Source organism: Panthera tigris, chromosome B3, assembly GCF_018350195.1.
Source record: "Panthera tigris isolate Pti1 chromosome B3, P.tigris_Pti1_mat1.1, whole genome shotgun sequence".
NCBI lineage: Eukaryota > Metazoa > Chordata > Mammalia > Carnivora > Felidae > Panthera > Panthera tigris.
Genome location: NC_056665.1, coordinates 61,615,907 through 61,637,388, shown reverse-complemented (window position 1 = coordinate 61,637,388; position 21,482 = coordinate 61,615,907). Strand labels below are relative to the sequence as shown.

Here is a 21,482-nt window from a genome sequence, read left to right as displayed (position 1 = left end):
GATTGTCATGACTAGGGCTTGCTGTTGATGTCTGGTGTATAGAGGCCAGAAATGCTGTTAAATGTCCTGCAACAGACATGATAGGCCCTCCCATGACAAAGAATTATTCTTCCTAAATATAAAACATGCCCAAGTTGAGAAACTCCTGTCTAGAGTTAAGTATATGATTTCAGAGTAATGTGGTGTTGTACCACTTCATATCTGTAATCATTTTATCATAGTCCAATGAAATATCTTGGTACCATTAGCCCCCAACCTAACTCTCAATAGCAAGCATAGCTTTGACTAACCAAAAGCTAGTAGCTTTTCTAGTGGCTGACAGTAAGCAAGAAGTAGTTTGAGACTTCTTTGGAAGACTTCTAGCACAATTGTGGGATTTAGTATAAAGGGGGAGGAAATATAGTTGTTAAGCCTTTGTACATAATCCTTGGACAGAATAGCTAGAAAATTGTGATAAATCCATAGAGCTGTGTTTGTGTAGGGCAAAATCACTAGAAGCTGGGATTGACTCAAATCATGCTTTTTAGTCATTAAAGTCAGCAACTATGGAATATCTACCATGTGCAAAGACCACACTGGGTGCTTTGTCTTCTTCTTTTTTTTTTTTTTTTTATTGAGGCAAATACACATAATATAAAATTTACCATTTTAACGTGCACAATTCAGTGGCCTTAACTGGATTCATAATGTTGTATAACCATTACTACTATCTACTTCCAGAACATTTTCATCACCTCAGATGGAAACCTTACACCCATTAAGCACTCACTTTTTTTTTTTTAATATTTTTTAATGCTTGTTTATTTTTGAAAGAGAGAGAGACAAGGGCAAGCTGGGGAGAGGCAGTGAGAGAGAGAGACACAGAGCCTGAAGCAGGCTCCAGGCTCTGAGCTGTCAGCACAGAGCCCGATGCAGAGCTTGAACCCATGAACCACGAGATCATGGCCTGAGCCAAAGTCAGATGCTTAACTGAGTGAGCCACCTAGGCACCCCTAATCTGTCACTTTCTATTCCAGGGACAACCACTAATCTATTGTTTTCTCTGTAGACATTTCATATAAATGGAATCATACAATATGTGGCTTTCTGTGACTGGCTTCTTTCATTTAACATGGTGTTTTCAAGGTTAAATAATACAGCATGTATTGATATTTCATTTCTTTTTATGGCTGAGTAATATTCCATTATATGCATATGTTACATTTTGTTTATCCGTTGATACGTTGATGGACATTTAGGTTTTTCACACATTTTGACTGTTATGAATAGTGCTACTGTGAACATTTTGTGTGAATATATATTTTAATTCTCATAGGGTCTCAATATTACCTAGGAGTAATATTGAAGGTCATATGCTAATTTTGTGCTTAATTTATTGAAGAACACCAAATTGTTTTCCACAGAGGCTGCACTGTTTTACATTCCTACCTGAAATGTATTGAGTGTTCAAACTTCTCCACATCCTCACCAACACTTACTATCTGTCTTTTAATTCTAGCGATCTTCGTGGGTATGAATGATTTATCGTTGTGGTTTTGATTTGCATTTCCCTGCTGGCTATTGATAAGGAGCATCTTTTCATGGTTGACCTTTTTTGTTTTTTAATTAACTAATTAATTAGTTAAGTTAAATTCAGGTTAGTTAACAATGTATTGGTTTCAGAAACAGAAGCCAGTGGTTCATCACTCACATATAACACCTAGTGCTCATCCCATCAAATGCTCTCCTTAATGCCCATCACCCATTTACCCACCCCCCCAACCCTGTTTGCATGTCTTCTTTGGAGAAATGCCTTTTCAAGTCCTTTGCCAATTTTTTAATTGGTTTGTCTTTTGTTGTTGTTGATTTCCAAGAGTTCTTCCTGTATTGCAGACACTAGACCCTTATCAAATATATGATTTACAAATATTTTCTCCTATTCTGTGGCTTGTCTTTTCATTGTCTTTGTAGTATTCTTTGAAGCACAAAAGTTTTAAATTTTGATGAAGTCTAACTTATCTAATTTCTTTTTTGGTCCATGTACTTTTGGTATCCTATCTAAGAAACCATTGCCAAATTCAAGGTCATCAACATTTACCTCTGTGTTTTTTTCTAGAAGTTGTATAGTTTTGCTCTTCTGTTTAGGTCTTTGATTCATTTTGAGTTATCGTGTATGTGTGTGTGTGTGTGTGTGTGGTGTGAAGTAAAAGTCAAACTTTAGTTTTTTGCATGTGGATGTCTACTTATCCTAGCACCATTGGTTGAAGAGACTATGTACATTTGTACTTGAAAAAATACATCAGGGGCTGCCTGGGTGGTTCAGGCAGGTGGGCATCCAACTCCTGGTTTTGGCTTGGGTCATGGTCTCCTAATCCATGGTTTTGAGCCCCACATCAGGCTCTCTGCGCTGGTAGCTCGGAGCCTACTTGGGATATTCTCTCTCTCTCTCTCTCTGTCTCCCTCTCTCTCTGTCTCAAAAGTAAATAAATAAATAAGCAAACAAACTTTAAATATATACACATACTTAAAAAAAAGAAATCAGACTAAAATCCTTTTTTTCTTTCAGTTCTAATACTTGAATAATTTGCTTGAGTTTAGGTTTACATCTTCCTCATAAATTCAGATTTAACCACTATGTAAAGTTCTAGAATTCACATGCATTTTGAGTCCTTTTCTTCTTTGTGGAAACTGAGTGATCTGTAAATGTTGATGTGTGTTTTGATCACTTTCATTATTTGCAAGAAAACAATGGAAAGACTTTCATAAAAAGAGTTGTTTCTTCTTAGGGTGAAAATTTTGCAGGTGTCAACTAGTGTTACCTACTCATTAAAATCTTGGTAAGATTTGGGGCGCCTGGGTGGCTCAGTCGGTTAAGCATCCGACTTCGGCTCAGATCATGATCTCGCAGTTCGTGAGTTCACGCCCCGCGTCAGGCTCTGTGCTGACGGCTCAGAGCCTGGAGCCTGTTTCAGATTCTGTGTCTCCCTCTCTCTCTGACCCTCCCCCATTCATGCTCTGTCTCTCTCTGTCTCAAAAATAAATAAAGGTTAAAAAAATTTTTTTTAAATCTTGGTAAGATTTGCTCAATTGCTAAAACACCATTTCATACTCTATGGAAAGCCAGTGAACTAATTTACTCATCTGATAGGTATTTATTGACTGTCTGTGATGTGCTGGGTACTGTTCTCAGTGCTGGTTTTATACATTCTTGGTTGGGGAAGAGGTGGTAGAAAGTGATGCGATATTTTTTTATTTCCTAGTTACCTAGATCTAACTGATTTTTTGTACTCAGTTTTACAAAGCTCTAGGTCTTAAATTTGTGCTTTGATCTCCATGTGGTGTGAATCAAAATATGGGATTATCCCAAGCCTGGAGTATAAGAGGAAATTACCCTATTGTACTACCTAGTAAACCAATAGCATATTATATGTAAATCATGTTTTGGACCCACCTACTATCAGGGCATTGCTCTGGCTATGCTTCCTGACACTACCATCTCTGTCTCTGGCCATCCCTTAGATTGTCTACCCTCTTCCCCAGCCCATCTTCTCTTCTACTCCCTCTAGCCTTAGAGAATACCTGCTAGACTCTAAAATCTTCTGTAGTATAGCATAATTTAGTTCTTTCTAGCCTTTACTGCCAAACCCAGCTCAAGTCCTGTCTTGACTTTTTCAGGGTACTCAGCCAAATGCAAGTGACTAATCTTTTGTTCCCTAGAATAGGATCTACTTTCTTAAGAAGGCTTTTGGCAGAAATATTTTCCTTTCTACATTTTCTTTACTTTGCTCTTCCATGATGCTCCATGTCTGAGACCTGAAGCCAAATTCAGCAGAGTCAGAAGCTATACCATGTATCATCCACAGCATTTGTATTCTTTTGTAGTGTCAGTCCCAGTGGGAACATAAAGCAGAAACTTTGGAAGGCTTTGATTAGGAATTGAGCTTCTGCCGAGTGCTTTCAGAGATTTGCCCCAAAGTATGTTTTATAGAATACCAGTTCCTTGGTCTGCCAGTAGGTGTTGCATAAAAAGAAGAAACATAATTATCGACTAAACTGTGCAAAGCTTGGGGCGCCTGAGTGGCTCAGTTGGTTAAGCGTCCGACTTGGGCTCAGGTCACGATCTTATGGTTCATGTGTTCGAGCCCCACATCGGGCTCTGTGCTGACAGCTCAGGGCCTGGAGCCTGCTTCAGATTCTGTGTCTCCCTTTCTCTCTACCCCTCCCCCTTTCCTGCTCTGTCTGTCTCTCTCTTTTTCTCTCTCTCAAAAATAAATAAGCATTAAAAAAATAAATACGGAGTGCTTGGGTGGCTCAGTTGGTTGAGTGTCTGATTTCAACTCAGGTCATGATCTCACAGTTCATAAATTTGAGTTCTGTGTGGGGCTCTGTGCTGATAGCTCAGAGCCTGGAGCTTGCTTTGGATTCTGTGTCTTCCTCTTTCTCTGCCCCTGCCCTACTCACACTCTGACTCTCTCTCAGGAAATGAATAAATGTTTAAAAAAAATTTTTTTTTAAATAAATGAACTGTGCAAAGCTTGGTAAACAAGGTTTAACAGGCTTCTTTTTTATGGGTTTTCCTAGCATCTTTAATATGCTTAAGTGAATTGGGCCTCTTCAAAAAGGGAGTATTATAAACAGTATTTACCAAATTGATTTTTGGAATTTTCCTATAGACTTTTTTACATGGATCACCTTTCAGATGGATATTTCATAGAATATAAAAATATACCGTAACCTCACAAATCTCATTTTCTTCAGAGGCCGTTATTTTGGGTCAAATGTTTCTACCACTGCTGTTAAAATTGACCTTCCTGAAATGGCATCTGTCCTGTAAGGGGTCTTGAAGTGGTCCTTTGTAGGTCAGGTCAAGATGAGAGCCTGATCAGCACCTGAATACAAAGATGATTTCTTTTGTTTAAATATCGTCTGTACTGATCTAATCTATGGTGTTAGAAGTCAGGATAATGATTATCCTTTGTGGAGGGGAGCAGGTAGAGACCAAAGGAGCATGAAGGAGGTGTTTGGGTACAGATCATAAACCATTTCATGATTTGGGTGCTGGTTATAATCTTTACTTGGTAAGAGTCATCATGCTAAATACTTGTGATTTGTGCTCTTTTCTGTAGGTATGTTATACTTTGGTAAAAGTTTGCTTGAAAAATAGCCTCTGTTTTGAGCAATTTTAATATTGACTCTTTGTCACATAATACTTTTTCTGGGGGCGCCTGGGTGGCTCAGTCGGTTAAGCATCCAACTTCGGCTCAGGTCATGATCTCACAGTCTGTGAGTTCGAGCCCCGCGTCAGGCCCTGTGCTGACAGCTCAGAGCCTGGAGCCTGCTTCAGATTCTGTGTCTCCCTCGCTGCCCCTCCCCTGCTCATGCTCTGTCTCTCTCTGTCTCAAAAATAAATAAAAACATTTAAAAAAATACTTTTTCTGAAATAATCCCATGATGAAAAATATTCCTCGATGTTAAATCATGCAGTTTAGGTTGACTACAGGGGATAGTACAAACCAGCTAAACTCTGCAAGAAAGTTTTTACTGGGAATTGCTTGTTGGCTGTGTTGTTACATATCACTTAAAAAAAAAAGACTGCCTATTGGGAATGCACACTGGTGCAGCCACTCTGGAAGACAGTATGGAGGTTCCTCAAAAGATTAAAAATAGAACTACCCTATGACCCAGCAATGGCACTACTAGGTATTTATCCCAAGGGATACAGGTACGCTGTTTCGAAGGGGCACATGTGTTACAGAACCAGGCTGGAACACTGGTGGAAAAACCAAGCGGCAGCATTTGGAGATCTTGGTGGATCAGAGATTTACTTAACACCAGGGGGCTCAGAGGAGATTGTTTCTCCAAAGATCTGAGTGCCAAATGCAAGTGGGGAGGGTAATTTATAGTTGTCAGCTTCCATATCTGTGGGGGTTTTCGCGCGTGCAGCAAACAAAGGAAGAAGAACCCAGAGGAGAGGTTTCTAAGCTAGAGACCAGAGTTTGTTTTAGCCCCATTGGCCATCTTTGGTGTACTTTATTCACTTCTCCAACATATGCACCCCAATGTTTGTAGCAGCACTATCAACAATAGCCAAAGTATGGAAAGAGCCCAAATGTCCATTAATAGATGAATAGATAAAGAAGATGTGGGGGGCGCCTGGGTGGCTCAGTCGGTAAAGTGGCCGACTTCGGCTCGGGTCATGATCTCGTGGTCCGTGAGTTCGAGCCCCGCGTCGGGCTCTGTGCTGACAGCTCAGAGCCTGGAGCCTGTTTCAGATGCTGTGACTCCCTCTCTCTGACCCTCCCCCGTTCATGTTCTGTCTCTGTCTCAAAAATAAATAAATGTTAAAAAAAAATTTTTTTTTAAATAATAAAATTTAAAAAAAGGAAAATGTGGTATATATATATATACAATGGAGTGTTACTCGGCAATCAAAAAAATGAAATCTTGCCATTCACAACTAAGTGGATAGAACTAGAGAGTATTATGCTAAGTGAAATTAGAGAAGGACAAATAGCATATGACTTCACTCATATGAGGACTTTAAGATACAAAACAGATGAACATAAGGGAAGCAAAAATAATATAAAAGCAGGGAGGGGACAAAAACATAATAGACTCTTAAATATGGAGAACAAACAGAGGGTTACAGGAGGGGTTGTGGGAGGGAGTATGGGCTAAATGGGTAAGGGGCATTAAGGAATCTACTCCTGAAATCGTTGTTGTACTATATGCTAACTAACTTGGATGTAATTTAAAAAAAATAATTAAAACAAAATGAAAAAAAATAATATAGCAATTAAAAGACAGCAATTTGTCAGAGTGGATTACAAAAAAAAAAAAAAAAAAAAAAAAACTACCTGTAAATTTTAGGAGATTGTGTCCTGAATGGTAGCCATTTATCTGCTTAAACACTGAGTGCTTTTTAAGGTTTATTTTCTTGTTTGACTTTATTCAGAGGACAGATGATTTCAGTGTCCCAGACAAGCACTTCCTTGTACACACTGGTATTAGTTATTTCAGAATAGGTTTCACAGATGAGAACTGTGATGCTAGTCTAATTCTCACTCTTTTAGCAGATAATTTTTCTTTCTGAAACCTTTAAATATCTCCTTTTGATGTTCTGAAACTTCACAAAGATGTACCTTTTTGTGGGTTATTTTTCATTATTCACTGCTCAGTATTAGGTGAACCTTCTCAATCTAAAAATACATCCATTAGCTGGGAAGTTTTCTTCTTTCATTTCTTTTATTATTTCCTCCCCTCTCTTTTCCTTTTTGATATTTATGGCTTATCTGTTGGCTGCTTACTGGGCCACAAAGACTCAACTTTCACTCATATTTCCTGGCTGTTTGACTTTTTCCTTTGCTTTCTGAAAGAAATCCTTGAATTTATTTTTCAGTCATTTTGATGAACTTTTTTTTATTAGTCCACAGCCTATTTTTAATTTCTAAAGACCTCTTTTCTCTGACCTCTGTTCTATCATAGTAACTTTTTTTTGCTTTATAGATGCAAAAGCTTATCAAATGTCTATGGGGTTACTTATTAGAATCTTTTAGAACTTTCATGTGTTCCCTGAATTATTGTTACCTGTATTCATCTTGATCCTACTCTTTTGTGCAATTAATTTTCCCAAAATATTGGGTGAACTTTGGTTGTCCATTCATATTTATGAAAAAGCCTGCATGGATTACTATAGAAAATTGGCATGGGTTTGTTTGTGGTTGTTTTCACCACAGGTCTTTCCTGGATGGAAGGGCTGACTTCAAGTCCTCTATTCTCTGAGCAGGGCCAGTTGGTAGACCTCACTTTAGGGTGTACAGTCAAGGAGCAAGGGTACAGATCCCCCCCCTCCCTTTTTCAAATAAAAAGACTGAGGAACACCTCAGAGGCCAACTTCTCATGTTTGAATTCAGCCCTGCCCAGGTAGCTCTTTCCATTTCTTTCCATAACAGATCTCCATTGCTGTCCTGGGAACAAATGGTTTTATATTGTTAAGATGGGCGTCGGTAGCATTGGGCAGCTGGCCTATTCTTTAAAAATTCCTGTAATTACCCTGAATGTGGCTTCCCTTACCTGGCAGTCCTGAGTGTGGTGCCTTGCTGAGATTCTGCAGGGCAGAATGGCTCTCAGTGTGCTGCAGCCTTTTCGTGGGCCCTCCTCTGACTACTTGTCACTACATTTGCACTTATTTTCTACTTCCAGAATTTGTCACAGTCGCTTGGTTACTAGCACACGCCTCCCACCCTGATTGTTTATGTCACGGATATATTCTGATCACGTGTGTGTTTCTGCTGACATTTCAGGGGGTTTTAGAGAATGAGAGAAGGTAAATGTGTGTGTGCCCAACATATTCAACCAGAGGTCACACGTAGCCTTGCAGATGAGCCAGTCTGGCCCTGGAATGCTGCAGCAACTAACAAAGTTTAGATTTGGCACTTATTGACACTTTACATGAAAATAATTCTATTATGGAGAGCCTGGGTGGCACAGTTCTTTGAGTGCCCAGCTCTTGGGCTTGGCTCAGGTCATGATATCACGCTTTGTGAGTTTGAGACTGACACTGGGCTCTGCACTGATGGTGCAGAGCCTGCTTGGGATTCTGTCTCTCCCTCTCTCTACCCTTCCCCAGTTTTGCACACACACTGTCTCTCAAAATGAGTAAATAAACTTAAAAAATAAAGTAAAACATTAAAAAAAGAAAATCACTCTATTATCAAGACAACAACAAAATTATATTATCAATTTAATTTAAAATATTAATTAAATGGGGGTGCCTGGCTGGCTCAATTGGAAGAGCATGCGACTCTTGATCTTGGGGTTTTAAGTATAGAGATTACTAAAAAAATAAACTAAAATATTAATTACATGCTTTAAATAATGGAAATTATTTCTGTGTTAAATATAAATAATAACTTATTTCTATTATATCACTTGAATATGGAATGCTTTTAAATTTCTTAATATGTTCCCACAAGTGTGTCCTATTAACAGATTTTAATGTCCTCATTATGTATAAGTCATCTAAGCATCGACCCAGGATCCTGAAATACAAACAGTTTACTGTAAGGCTAATTCTCCAAGTAAGAGAAGGAACCTGCACAGTGAAGATCAGTGTAGAGGGCTGGCACTTCTGGTTACTAAAAGTCTCTCAAACATCACTGTGCCGGTGAAGGTCTGGAAAACTACTCTTCACTGGGAATTTCTTGGTCACAAAGAATGCTGTTATATGGTTCTGTTCTCAGACTTGCCTACTTCTAGTAATATCTTTTCTTGAGGTGCCTGGGTGGCTCAGTCGGTTGAGAGTGTGACTTCAGCTCAGGTCATGATTTCATGGTTCATGAGTTCAAGGCTCACATCAGGCTCATTGCTGTCAACACAGAGCCCACTCTACATCCTCTGTGCCCCCTTCTCTCTCTGTCCCTCTCCTGCTCACTCTCTTTCAAAAATAAATAAACATTAAAAAAATATTATATCTGGGGTACTTGGGTGGCTTAGTTGGTTAAGTGTCCAACTTGGATTCAGGTCATGATTTTGTGGTCCCGTGGGTTCAAGCCCTGTGTCAGGATCTGTGCTCAGGATCCAGCTCAGAGCCTGGAGCCTGCTTCAGATTCTGTGTCTCCTTTTCTCTCTGCCCCTCTCCTGCTTACACTCTGTTTCTCTCTCTCTCTCTTTCTCTCTCAAAAATAAATAAACATTAAAAAAAATTTAAATATATATATATATATATATATATATATATATATATGTATCTTCTCTTAAAATATCTTTGAGGAATATTTTCCTAGGTATGAGATAGACTATAATATTGGCATGCTTTTTTAACGTACACACAAATTTTGTACAAAATCTTACACGTAGGATGTGTACTGCTTAGAGGATATATTTTTCTCTATTAAGTTTGTGTTAGTGGACAAATTTAAGAAGTTGTTTTAGAGAAATTGCCTTGATCTCTATTCTACTATAGAACAACTAATAAAAATAAACTGTATATTTGTTTAACAGCTTACAAACGATTATTTTCTATTCTTTCATTTTCATTTTGATACTATCAATAGTATTCCTCTTGGTCTTAATGGAACTGCATTGTATATACAATCTAAATTCCAGGAGTAGAATTTTTTTAAAAAGTGCCAAAGGACAGGGTTAGGTCTTACTGACATTGGAAGTCCAAGTCTAGATCCCCTTTGAGACTGAAGTTCAGGCTTGGTTGTGTACTCTCCACCTGATACTAGACCTGGTATTTAAACTGTGCCTTTTTTCAGCTAAAATTACTTCAGCTTGTTAGACATTAAACTGAGGTATGTGGCTATGAAATTCAAATGAGCCTTAATCTTCATTTAGAAGGAAGTAGTTATTGTTTCTTAACCTGTGTCAAAGAAGAAGAACCACTTGGTGATAATGTGGACTTTGTATTACAGAATAAATTATGTAATAAGAGCTTAGTACATTTGTTGAATTAAATAATCAAGACCTCCGTAGTTTCCTTTATCTTTTATCATCTTAAGCAACCCAGTTATCTTAAGAATCGCTTCTTCTGGTTCATTCATTGATATAAAAATTATTACCCTAAGGAATCAAGGAAAATTAGAATCCAGGGGTGCCTAGGTGACCTAGTTGGTTAACCGTCCCACCCTTGATCTTGACTCAAGTCATGATCTCATGCTACGAGGATTGAGGCCCACTTTCAGGCTCTGTGCTGACAGCATGGTGCCTGCTTCAGATTCTCTCTCTCCTTCTCTATCTGTCCTCCACTGGGGCCTGTGCTTGCTCTCTGTCTCTATCTCTCTCAAAATAAATAAACTTTAAAAAAAGGGGGGAGGGGGAGATTAGAATCCAGAGTTATTGTTCCAGAGCTTTGTGCTCAGTCCCCAGGTCAGTTTCTACCTGTGTCACCACCAGTTGTGCTGGAGATGAGCTTCTTGAATTAATTCAGCACCATCTAAATGTTAAACCATTCTAAGAGGAACAAGAGCATTGAAGGCTCCTGGATAAAATAGGGACATTTCATTAGCACTTAGTACAAAGCAGGTAGAGGAATAAGGTCTCTCTCTTCTGTTAGTAAACATCTTGAAGGCAAGAATCAGGTTTATTCAAGTTTATATTATTCTTTTTCTTTACTTTTTATCTGGAAATTGTTTTCTTTCTTTTCTTTCTTTCTTTCTTTCTTTCTTTCTTTCTTTCTTTCTTTCTTTCTTTCTTTTTAATGTTTATTTTTGAGAGAGACAGAAACAGAATGCGAGTGGGTTAGGGGCAGAGAGAGAGGGAGACACAGAATCTGAAGCCGGCTCCAAGCTCTGAGCTGTCAGCACAGAGCCTGACACAGGGCTCCAACTCACGAACTGCAAGATCATTACCTGAGGTAAAGTCAGACGCTTAACTGGCTGAGCCACCCAGCACCCCATTATCTGGAAATAATTTTAAACTTACAGGAAAGTTCCAAGAATAATGCAAAGAACTTTCACATACCTGATACTCTGATTTAGCAGTTAACATTTTGCCACATACTTCAGTGTGTATTTCCTATTGCAAGGACATTCTCATGTCAAAGTCAAGAAATTTAGCATTTTGATATAGTACTATTATGTAATTCCATGTTCTGTATGGCCTGTATTCCATTTTTACCTATTGGTTTAGTAATATCCTTCATAGTAATGTTTTTCCTAGTTAAGGATCATGCATTGAGTTCAGTTCTACATTTCTTTAGTCCCCTATAATCTGGAATAATCCTCTGCCTTTCCCTGCCCTTCATGACATTCATATTTTTGAGGAATACAGCACAGATATGTTCTAGACAGCTTTATGTTCTTGGCACAGGATATCAGCTAAGAAGTTTTTAGAAAATACTTATTGAACATTTTTGGGGAGAGCACCTTTCTTTCAGAAAGTTTAATATGGGAAAGAAGTGTGTGTTTTTTAAGAAAAAGAGCATGTGCTTTGACATAGGGACTTAGATTTAAATCCTGGTTCTGCCACTTACTACTTCAGTAGCACAGGGCAAGTTACTTTATCTCACTGACTCTCAATTTCCTCAGCTCTAAAAGGGTACAGGTAAAACGCCTTGAAGAAACGAGATAATGTGTATAAACAGAGTGACACATGATGTGTATATAGTGAATGGCAGCTAATAATACTCACTTCAGTGTAACTTCCAAGCTGTGAGAAGATGATTGCCCTTGCCAGGTTCGAAACTTAAATACTTCTCTAGCTCTGAGTCGGTAGGAGAAATGGAAGAAGAGCCAGAATCGGAGCAAGGAAGTATGAAAATCAGTTAGTTGTCACATTTTATTCTTTCCTTAGACACTGCCTAAGAATTCCTTGCCTTTCACAGGTGCTATAGATCTCACCGAGAGTACAGAATTTTTGCTACCTCCCACAGACTCTGTGTTGTTTAATACTTTGCGTTGCTGTTCACTCTCCATACCTAATAACCAAGTACAAAATGGTAATGTTCAAAGAATGATTTACAGGGACAGCTCAGTATTTGTTCGTCAGTTGGTTTATTGACGTAACTTGTGTGCTGAATTCACTGAAATGTGGCATAGTCAAATCTGGCCTCTTCCACTCCTGAGTTGGTGTGAGAAACACTTGGCAGCTACTAAAGTGCAATTCTTTGCAGTTATTTGGTATAATTTGCCACAGAAGTAAATTCCATGAGGTAATGATCTTGCTAGGTTGCACTCTGGCATGACTAAAGGAGTTCCTGCTAAGGGCCAATAATCTCTAACTCAAGGTGATTCTCTTGGCAGCCGGGAAGATTTCCAACGGATTCCAGAACTTGCCATCAACCCACTGGGGGACCGGATCATCAATGCCTTCTTTCCGGAGGGGTGAGTCCCTGCAGTTGTTGGGCTTCCTTTCTGAGGCTAATCTGAAATAATGATATTGGTTGGGTCATCTCAGATCCGTGATCCTCTTGATTATACTGGGCATCCTTAACTTAGTCATATCTAGAAGATCTCTTCTCTTCTATTCTCCTTTGCATTTTTAAATTTCAAATAGGTATATAAGCCTGTTTTCAAACTTCTGTCTTTAATCTATGTTTATCTTTAATGTAAAACTAAAATTTTTTAAACTTGTATTTGGAAATAATTTCAAACTTATAGAAATTTGTAAAAATTGAAAATAATACAAAGAACTCCCAGACTTATCTGTTGTTACATTGTTAACATTTTGCCTCATTTGCATGTGTTCTCTCAGTTCAAGCCAATGAAAATATAATCAAATCGCATATGTAATTAGAAATTTTCTAGTACCCACATAAAAAAAGTAAAAAATAAACAAGTTAAATTAACTTCATTAATATATACTTTATTTAACCAATATATTTAAAATATTATCATACGATATATAATCAATATTTTTAAATTAATACATTATATTTTTTAATATTAAGTCTTTGAAATCTTATGTGTAATTTACACCTACAGCACCTATCAGCTGCTGGAATATTAGTATAAAATATTATGTATTTTATTCTTTTTTCCAGCTTTTTTGAAATATAATTGTCATATAAACATTGAATAAGTTTAAGATATACAGCACAGTGATTTTATATATGTATATATTGAAAAATATATCACAATAAGGTTAGTTCATCTATTTATCACCTCACATAGGGACTGTTTTTGTGTAATGAGAACTTTTATAATCTATTCTCTTAGCAACTTTGAAGTATACAATATAATACTGTTACCTATTCTCACCATGCTATGCATTACATCCCCAGAACTTATTCATCTTATAACTGGAAGTTTGTACCCTTTGATCGTCTTCACCTGTTTCTCCCATTGCCTATTTTATCTTAATAGATCAATCATATGCCAATTTTTATATCCTTTATAGCACTCCCCCCCCACCCCCACTCCAATACACGATCCAGTCTGGGTCTGTTGTCATGTCTCTTTGGCCTCCTTTAATGTGGAACATTTTCACAGCCTTTATTTTTCTTTTACAACATTGGCTAAGGATGCGGTCCTCTCCACCATACACAGTTTGTCAAATAGATTTAGGTTGGTCTAACGGCTTTTGATATGCTTCACTACCTAATACACTGCCATCAAAGTACTGGGTAAATATTTATCCATCTGATTAGGTACTTTTTTCTGAATAAAGCTTATTATGTATTGTTTTAAGTAATCTCTTTAACAATTTCTTCCTGGTTCCTTGTAACTTATCTGTATGACCCAAAAGGACTTTAACAAGTTCAGCGGTTGCCAGTTTCTTAATAATGAGACTAAGTGTCAGTGAGGATACTATCAGATAAAATACCTGGAGAGGAAATTTTAGAACTCTGAATTGGGAGCAAAGGAATTTGCAAGTTGTGAAGTTGGGCATTTAGTACATTTGAGTGACAGAGGGGAAAGACTAGCAGCTAGTTTATTTGAAGACATGAATCTAATCAAACTGAGACCTGCTCTCTTCAGATTCATGTTGACCATGAAGAATCTCCTGCCTGTCTTCATTTTCTCCTTTTTCTCTCCCTGAGAAACTACCCTGTTTGTTTCAGGTGTGGTGTTTGTGCTGAATTCTTGCATTTTTTTCCACTTCCTCTTCAGTCCATACCGAACATTGACCCTGTCCAGAGATAACTTTCACAACTGTGCTTTGTATCCAAACATTTTGGAATGAAAAGTAAGCCTAGTAGAATCATTTTGCCAACAATTTTTTCAGAGTTCCATGGTGACCATTGATTATTTGAAGAAGCGGTTCTTGGGAAGCTGTTTTATAAGGCCCAACCACCTTTGTTGTGACTACAGTATTGGCCGCCATCCTATGCAACATTCTGCTAGAGACAGTAGGCAGGTGCACATGAGGAAGTTGAGGCCCACACTGAGCTACACCACTAAGCTCTTAACAAGCTGCTCTTCTGCTTCTTGCTCTTAATAAGATACAGAGATTTGGTTTCTGGGTTTTTTGTTTCTTCTCTATTCTTATGCAAGTGGAATTTTTTTTTAATGAGATTTGAAAATGGAGCATTAGTATTTAGTTTCCTTTAACCTTTGAGTCATATGTCAATAATATATGTACTCATTAACCTGTTTGTTCTGGCATATAACTCAAATCTTATTCCATATTACTTGATTACTCAGATCTTATGTTTTTTTATGAGATACTGCTCCATTAGCAATATATAGCTAACTTGAAAAACTAATGGTCATTCTTTTGAGTACATTGAGCTCATGAGCTAGCTTTTGAACTCCATCCTTAGAAAGTCTGATCAGCGTGTTTCTGCCTGGCACTTGAGAGACTTGACGTATGACAACTATTCAATGGGGCAAGAAAAGAGTGGGATTTACTTTTAGGTAGCCACAGGAACCAGACAACCTATTCTTTCCATGACTACCTTAGATAAATAACCATATCACATTGGATATTTTCCTTTAATTAAAGAATATTGGGGGCAATGGGATGCCTCAGTTGGTTATGTGTCCCACTCTTGATTTCAGCTCAGGTCATGATCCCAGGGTCATGGGATCCAGCCCTGCATCAGGCTCCCTGCTGAGCATGGAGCCTGGTTAAGATTCTCTCTTCCTTTGCCTCTGCCCCTCCCTTGCTTGTGTGTGCACACTCTCTCTTTCTAAAATATAAATAAATAAATAACATTGTTCGTTCAAGTTTTAGAATTCTTTCTGCTTTTTATAAGCTTATTTTAAATGTTCATTCTTTTTTTTTTTTTAATTTTTTAACGTTTATTTATTTTTGAGACAGAGAGAGACAGAGCATGAACGGGGGAGGGTCAGAGAGAGAGGGAGACACAGAATCTGAAACAGGCTCCAGGCTCTGAGCAGTCAGCACAGAGCCCGACGCGGGGCTCGAACTCACGGACCGCGAGATCGTGACCTGAGCCGAAGTCGGACGCTTAACCGACTGAGCCACCCAGGCAGCCCAATGTTCATTCATTTTTGAGAGAGAGCACGCATGCTGGAGGGACATGGAGGGACAGAGGATCTGAAGCCGGCTCCACGCTGACAGCAGACAGCCCAGTGCAGGACTTTAACTCAAGAACTGCGATATTATGACCTGAGCCAAAGTCGGACGCTCAACCATAATTTAGACTCAGGCACCCCTACAGTTATTTCTCATAGGGTTACTGATTTGCCTGTGGCATGATTAATTTTCTCTAATTGTAAGTACCAGAAAAGCTTTATATATGAGTATTCCAAACATAATCATGAGAAATGGGAGAAAAAATCTATCCAGTTATGAGGGAGTAATAAAATCATGACAAGTAACACAATTATTTTGCAGACATTTAAAATGTTTCAAAGTGTTTATGTTGATCGGAGACATGCTTAAAAGTTTAAAAAAGGATAGAAAATTGTGTATGCATACAGTATGTACACAACTATCCAGAATGCATAGAAAAATAAATGGAAGAAAATACATTAATGATTATAATTGATTGATAGAGCTAGGAGTGGTATTTTTCCTTCTATTTTCCCCCCAAATTTCCAAAAATGTATTTATTGCTTTTATAACAAAATATTTATTTTAGAAGTTGCTTTTCCATAATATGCCTTAACCTTAAAATATGTGGTATAGGTGTATGTGATTTCAGGGGAAACACGAGAGGTGGCTGGGGAGTCATTGGGTTGACATGGCTAATTTACTGCTCAATGTAAACCCACTACAGCAGTGAGTTCAAGTCCTGGCTTGCCTGATAGTGTAGCCTTGGTGCTACTCAAAATCCTCCTTGGGAAAAGAGATACAAGAAACATCAGTAGGTGACTCTGACCCTGCTAAATTCAGTTACGTCTCTGAGTCTGGTTAATCATTTATAATGTGGGAAAAATAATACCTATCTCACAAGGTTGGGTTGATGCTTACTAAAGGTATTTTATGAATCCTAAAGAATCACGCATATGGGGAAAGACCTCGTTAAATGGACTTTAAGGCCACTCTAGCTAAAACTGTTGCCAGCATATTGAATTCCTAGGAAAGAATTAACCTCGATTGACATGGTATTCTGTTTGTTCCATTTCCCAATCAGAGAGGACCAGGTAAACTTCCGTGGATTCATGAGAACTTTGGCTCATTTTCGACCCATTGAGGATAATGAAAAGAGCAAAGATGTGAATGGACCAGAACCACTCAATAGCCGAAGCAACAAACTGCACTGTAAGGAGATAAAGTTTTCTGCCTTAAAATATTTGCTTTCATTTCTTACAAATCATGTATTTACTCATTCATTCATCGAAGAAGCATTTACAAGAGTATAGTGATGAAGAGCTCAGACCCTGAAATTAAACTGACTGGGTTTGAATCTCAGCTCTACCCCTTTTTGGCCATGTGATTTTGGGCAAATGACTTAAAAACTTTGGGCTTTGGTTTCCTCTTCTGTAAAATGGGATGTTACGGGATTTCACAGAGGGATGTCGTAATGATAAAATGAATTGTAATATGTCAGGTACTTCAAATAGTGCCCGGCAGTAAGAGTTAGCTGCTGATATTATCCTTAAAATTCATAGAATGCTTACCATGTGCCAGGCAGTGTGTAAGTGCTAGAGCAACAACAGTGAATAAAACCCAGCCCCACCTGTAAGGAAAAATGGCAGTCCTCAGCCTATCTTAGAATTTGGTTGCTACTGGGGTAGGAGTAGGGGTAGACAGCTGTCTTAGTGCAAGATTTAACTTTTATCCCCATGCGTCTTGCCTCCTTTCCTTGGACACTTGTTATATTTCCCTCTGCCCTTGTTGGCTCATGTATGGTATTGCCCAATCCCTTACAACAGTTCTCCAGAAATTGAAATTGAATTTCTCTTTACATTCAACGTAAGTTGAAATTGAAATTGTATTGCATTGATGAGCCCAAGCTTTTCTTGCAAGAGTGTACAGTGGTATACAGAGAGGTCTTTGAAGCCACAGAATAAATGGGGCCCTTCAGGTTTATATTGGATTTTATTGATTTATAGTAAAATAAAAGGCTTTTTAATATTGAAATAAATATAGATAAATCATAGAATATAATGCCAAGTTGACATACATTTGAAAGATGCAGAGCACCTGGCTGGTTCAGTCAGTAGATGTGTGACTCTTGATATTAGAGTCATGAGTTCCAGCCCCATGTTGGGCATAGAGATTGCTTAAGAAGAAAAAAAAAAGAAAAGAAAAATGAAACATGGGTAATTGAAACTGAAACTTTTAATTTATGGCCTTTGGGCTACATCCTCAGATCTCCCTGGCTATAGGACTATAACTTCACTCCTGTCTTGGTAAAGAGTTTCAGAAGCACTGAAATAAATTTTGTTATATAGGACAGGAAAGATTTTTGAACTAAAATAGCAAAATACTATTCTTCTTTACCACAATATCGGGTACCTTACTGAAGAGCAGAAAACTTAAGTACAAACAAAACAGTATAGAAGAAAATAGAACTCTAATGAGTTGTTCTCAAATTTATGGAATACTTTATGTTTGTTAGTGAATTCCCATTTCTCCTTTCAAGACTAAATACTACTTGAGACAAAGCCTATGTCTTAACGTTTTAAGAATTTCAGCATAGGGGTGCTTGGGTGGCTCATTCGGTTAAGTGTCCAACTTCGGCTCAGGTCATGATCTCATGGCTCTGCCGACAGCTCAGAGCCTGGAGCCTGCTTCGGATTCTGTCTTTCCCTCTCTTTCTGCCTCTCTCCTGCTCACACTCTGTCTCTCTCTACTTCAAAAATAAATAAACATTGGGGCGCCTGGGTGGCGCAGTCGGTTAAGCGTCCGACTTCAGCCAGGTCACGATCTCGCGGTCTGTGAGTTCGAGCCCCGCGTCAGGCTCTGGGCTGATGGCTCGGAGCCTGGAGCCTGTTTCCAATTCTGTGTGTCTCCCTCTCTCTCTGCCCCTCCCCCGTTCATGCTCTGTCTCTCTCTGTCCCAAAAATAAATAAAAAACGTTGAAAAAAAAAATTTTTAATAAAAAAAATAAATAAACATCAAAAAACAATTTCTTTTTAAGTTTCAGCATATATTTAGTACATGTTTGCCTGATTCTGGCATTAGCATAATAGAAAATTTCTTATTCAATGTGGTCAGACCAGGACTTGATCAATAATTGAAAAAGCCAGCTATGGCATGGAATCATAGAAGAGTATACATGATTTAACATTTTATTTTACCTTAAAATATTTGAAAACGCATTCACTGCCCAATCTTTTGATGAAGGACTAAGACTTTTTGTTTTGTTTTCATAAAAGTCTGCAGATGGGAATCATGTGATGTTTTTGTATAAAGCACATCCATAATGTATAGTCTGGGGTTTCTGGTTGCAGTTTCTTTCAAGTGGAAAGAGAATTTAAAGATACTTGTAAAGCACTCCGCAAATAGAATCTTTCTGGTGCTTACATTTTTTCCTTAATCTTTTACAGTTGTTCTGCCACACTTAGCTTAGCAGCAGTTGTTTTTTTTTCAGTAACTTAATTTTGAGCCTTTCAGAAGTAATCTAATTTTCGTAAAAACAATAACTTTGTTTCCACGGACATATTTCACTTTGTATTTATTATATAGTTTTATTAAATTAAGTACACATAGCACAGTTTTAGGGCAGTGGATACATCTGACTCTTGGTGACCATCCATTTCAGCTGGTGGAGTAGACACTCAGGTGTTGCCCATTAGCTACGAGTATGCAGTGAGCCACCCCATCTATTCGGACAGTTTGCAGAGGGAAGGGGAGCATCCATGAATCAAGTGAGTTGGTTAAGGAGAAGACAGTTAAGAGACATTCTGTGCTCCACGAAACTATGCTTGCTTTTCTAATCCAGGATTAGAGGAGACTTTAAAGGTCATCGGACCTAACACAAACCTTTTACCTGAATTCCCTCTCTAGCATGGGCTATACTTTTTTCAAGTCATGAATTCCTTTGGCAGTCTGGTGAATCCTACTGACGCTATCTCAGAATAGTTTTGAATGCATAAAGTCAAATATGTAAGCTTATGTGCTTCTGTATTATATGTTAAATAACAGGGTATAACATTAGAGGCTGTGTAACATTACAGCTGTCTATCTTTTTTATTATTATTGAAGTATAGTTGACATACAGTATATTAGTTTCAGGTGTACCACATAGTGATTTGACATTTATGTCAAATGCATAATGTCATATGTATGCATGGCATACATTATGAAATGCTCACCACAATAAGTGTGGTTACCATCTGTCACCATACAAAGTTATTACAATTATTACTGATCATTTTCCCTGTGCTGTACTTTACATCCCTGTGACTTATAACTAGAAGTTTGTACTTTTTGATCCCTTTCACCTGTTGCTCATCTTCTCACCCACCTCCCTTCTGGCAACTACTATTTTGTCTCTGTATTTGTGAATCTGTTTCAGACAGCTCTGTATCTTGACTGTGGTGATGGTTACACAAAACTACATAGGTGGATAAAATTGCACAGAACTACACACACAGTGAAATCTGAGTGAGCTCTGTGGATTGTACCACTGTCGATTTCTTGATTCTGATGGTATGTTATAGTTAACGCAAGATATTAAACATCAGGGAACGCTGGTGAAAAGTATATGGGACCTTCCTATGTATTTTTTTTTTGTAACTTCCTGTGAGTCTCTACTCTAAAATAAGTAAGAAAAAAAAGAAAAAGAAAACAGCCAACAGTACATTGGTGAAAGCAATAGAGAAACACATTCCACATGTTTCTCTTTGTGTATTTCTTTCATGGCATTTGTTAATGTAAAATAGATTTTAGAAAAACACTTAATAAAGTCTTTGTCAGTATTTTGTTGTATACAATGGAGCAGTAGGTTAGAATACCCAAAAGGTATGAATGTGTGTCAGACCAGAAAGAGGTTCCCAGTGGTCTGCTGCAGGGCTCTTTTTGCTTTTTGTTGTTCTTTTCATCAGTGACTTTTATTGAATCTGAAATAAGCAAATATATCAAGTTTCTGGTTGACTGTAAACTTGTAGGCATAGTGAATACAAGACACCACAGAATCAGAGCCAGAAGAGATACTGATAACCTGAAAAATGTTGGGCTAAATCTCATAGAATGAATGTTTTAAGGGCTATATCTGGGGCACCTGGGTGGCTCAGTCGGTTGGGTGTTGGATTTCGGCTCAGGCCATGATCTTGCAGTCCGTGGGTTCGAGCTCCTCACCAGGCTCTGTACTGACAGCTCAGAGCCTGGAGCCTGCTTTGGATTCTGTGTCTCGCTCTCTCTGTCTGCCCCTTCCTGCTTGACTCTCTCTCTCTCAAAACAAATAAATAAACATTTAAAAAATTAGAGAAATTGGGGGCACCTGGCTGGCTCAACTTAAGTGTCTGACTCTTGGTTTTGGCTCAGGTCATGATCTCACGGTTAGTGACTTTGAGCTTCACATCAGGCTTTGTAGATGGCCCACGAACACATGATGTTGATGTTCAACATCACTAATTATTAGAGAAATGCAAACAAAAACTATAATGAGATACTATCTTATACCCGTTAGGATGGGTACTATCAAAAAACAAATAAAAACAGAAAATAACAAGTGTTGACAAGGATACAGAGGAATT

At 38.1% G+C, this 21,482-nt stretch overlaps 1 protein-coding gene across 1 annotated transcript in view; it reads left to right on the top strand.

Annotated features, from left to right (window-relative positions):
* Nucleotides 1-21,482, top strand: part of CHP1 (calcineurin like EF-hand protein 1) — a 46,335-nt gene that overhangs the window by 10,092 nt on the left and 14,761 nt on the right. Inside the window, exons 3-4 of the mRNA XM_007081677.2 lie at nt 12,726-12,806; nt 16,970-17,097. Of these exons, the coding sequence (XP_007081739.1) occupies nt 12,726-12,806; nt 16,970-17,097 (209 nt within the window). The remainder of the gene's footprint in view (nt 1-12,725; nt 12,807-16,969; nt 17,098-21,482) is intronic.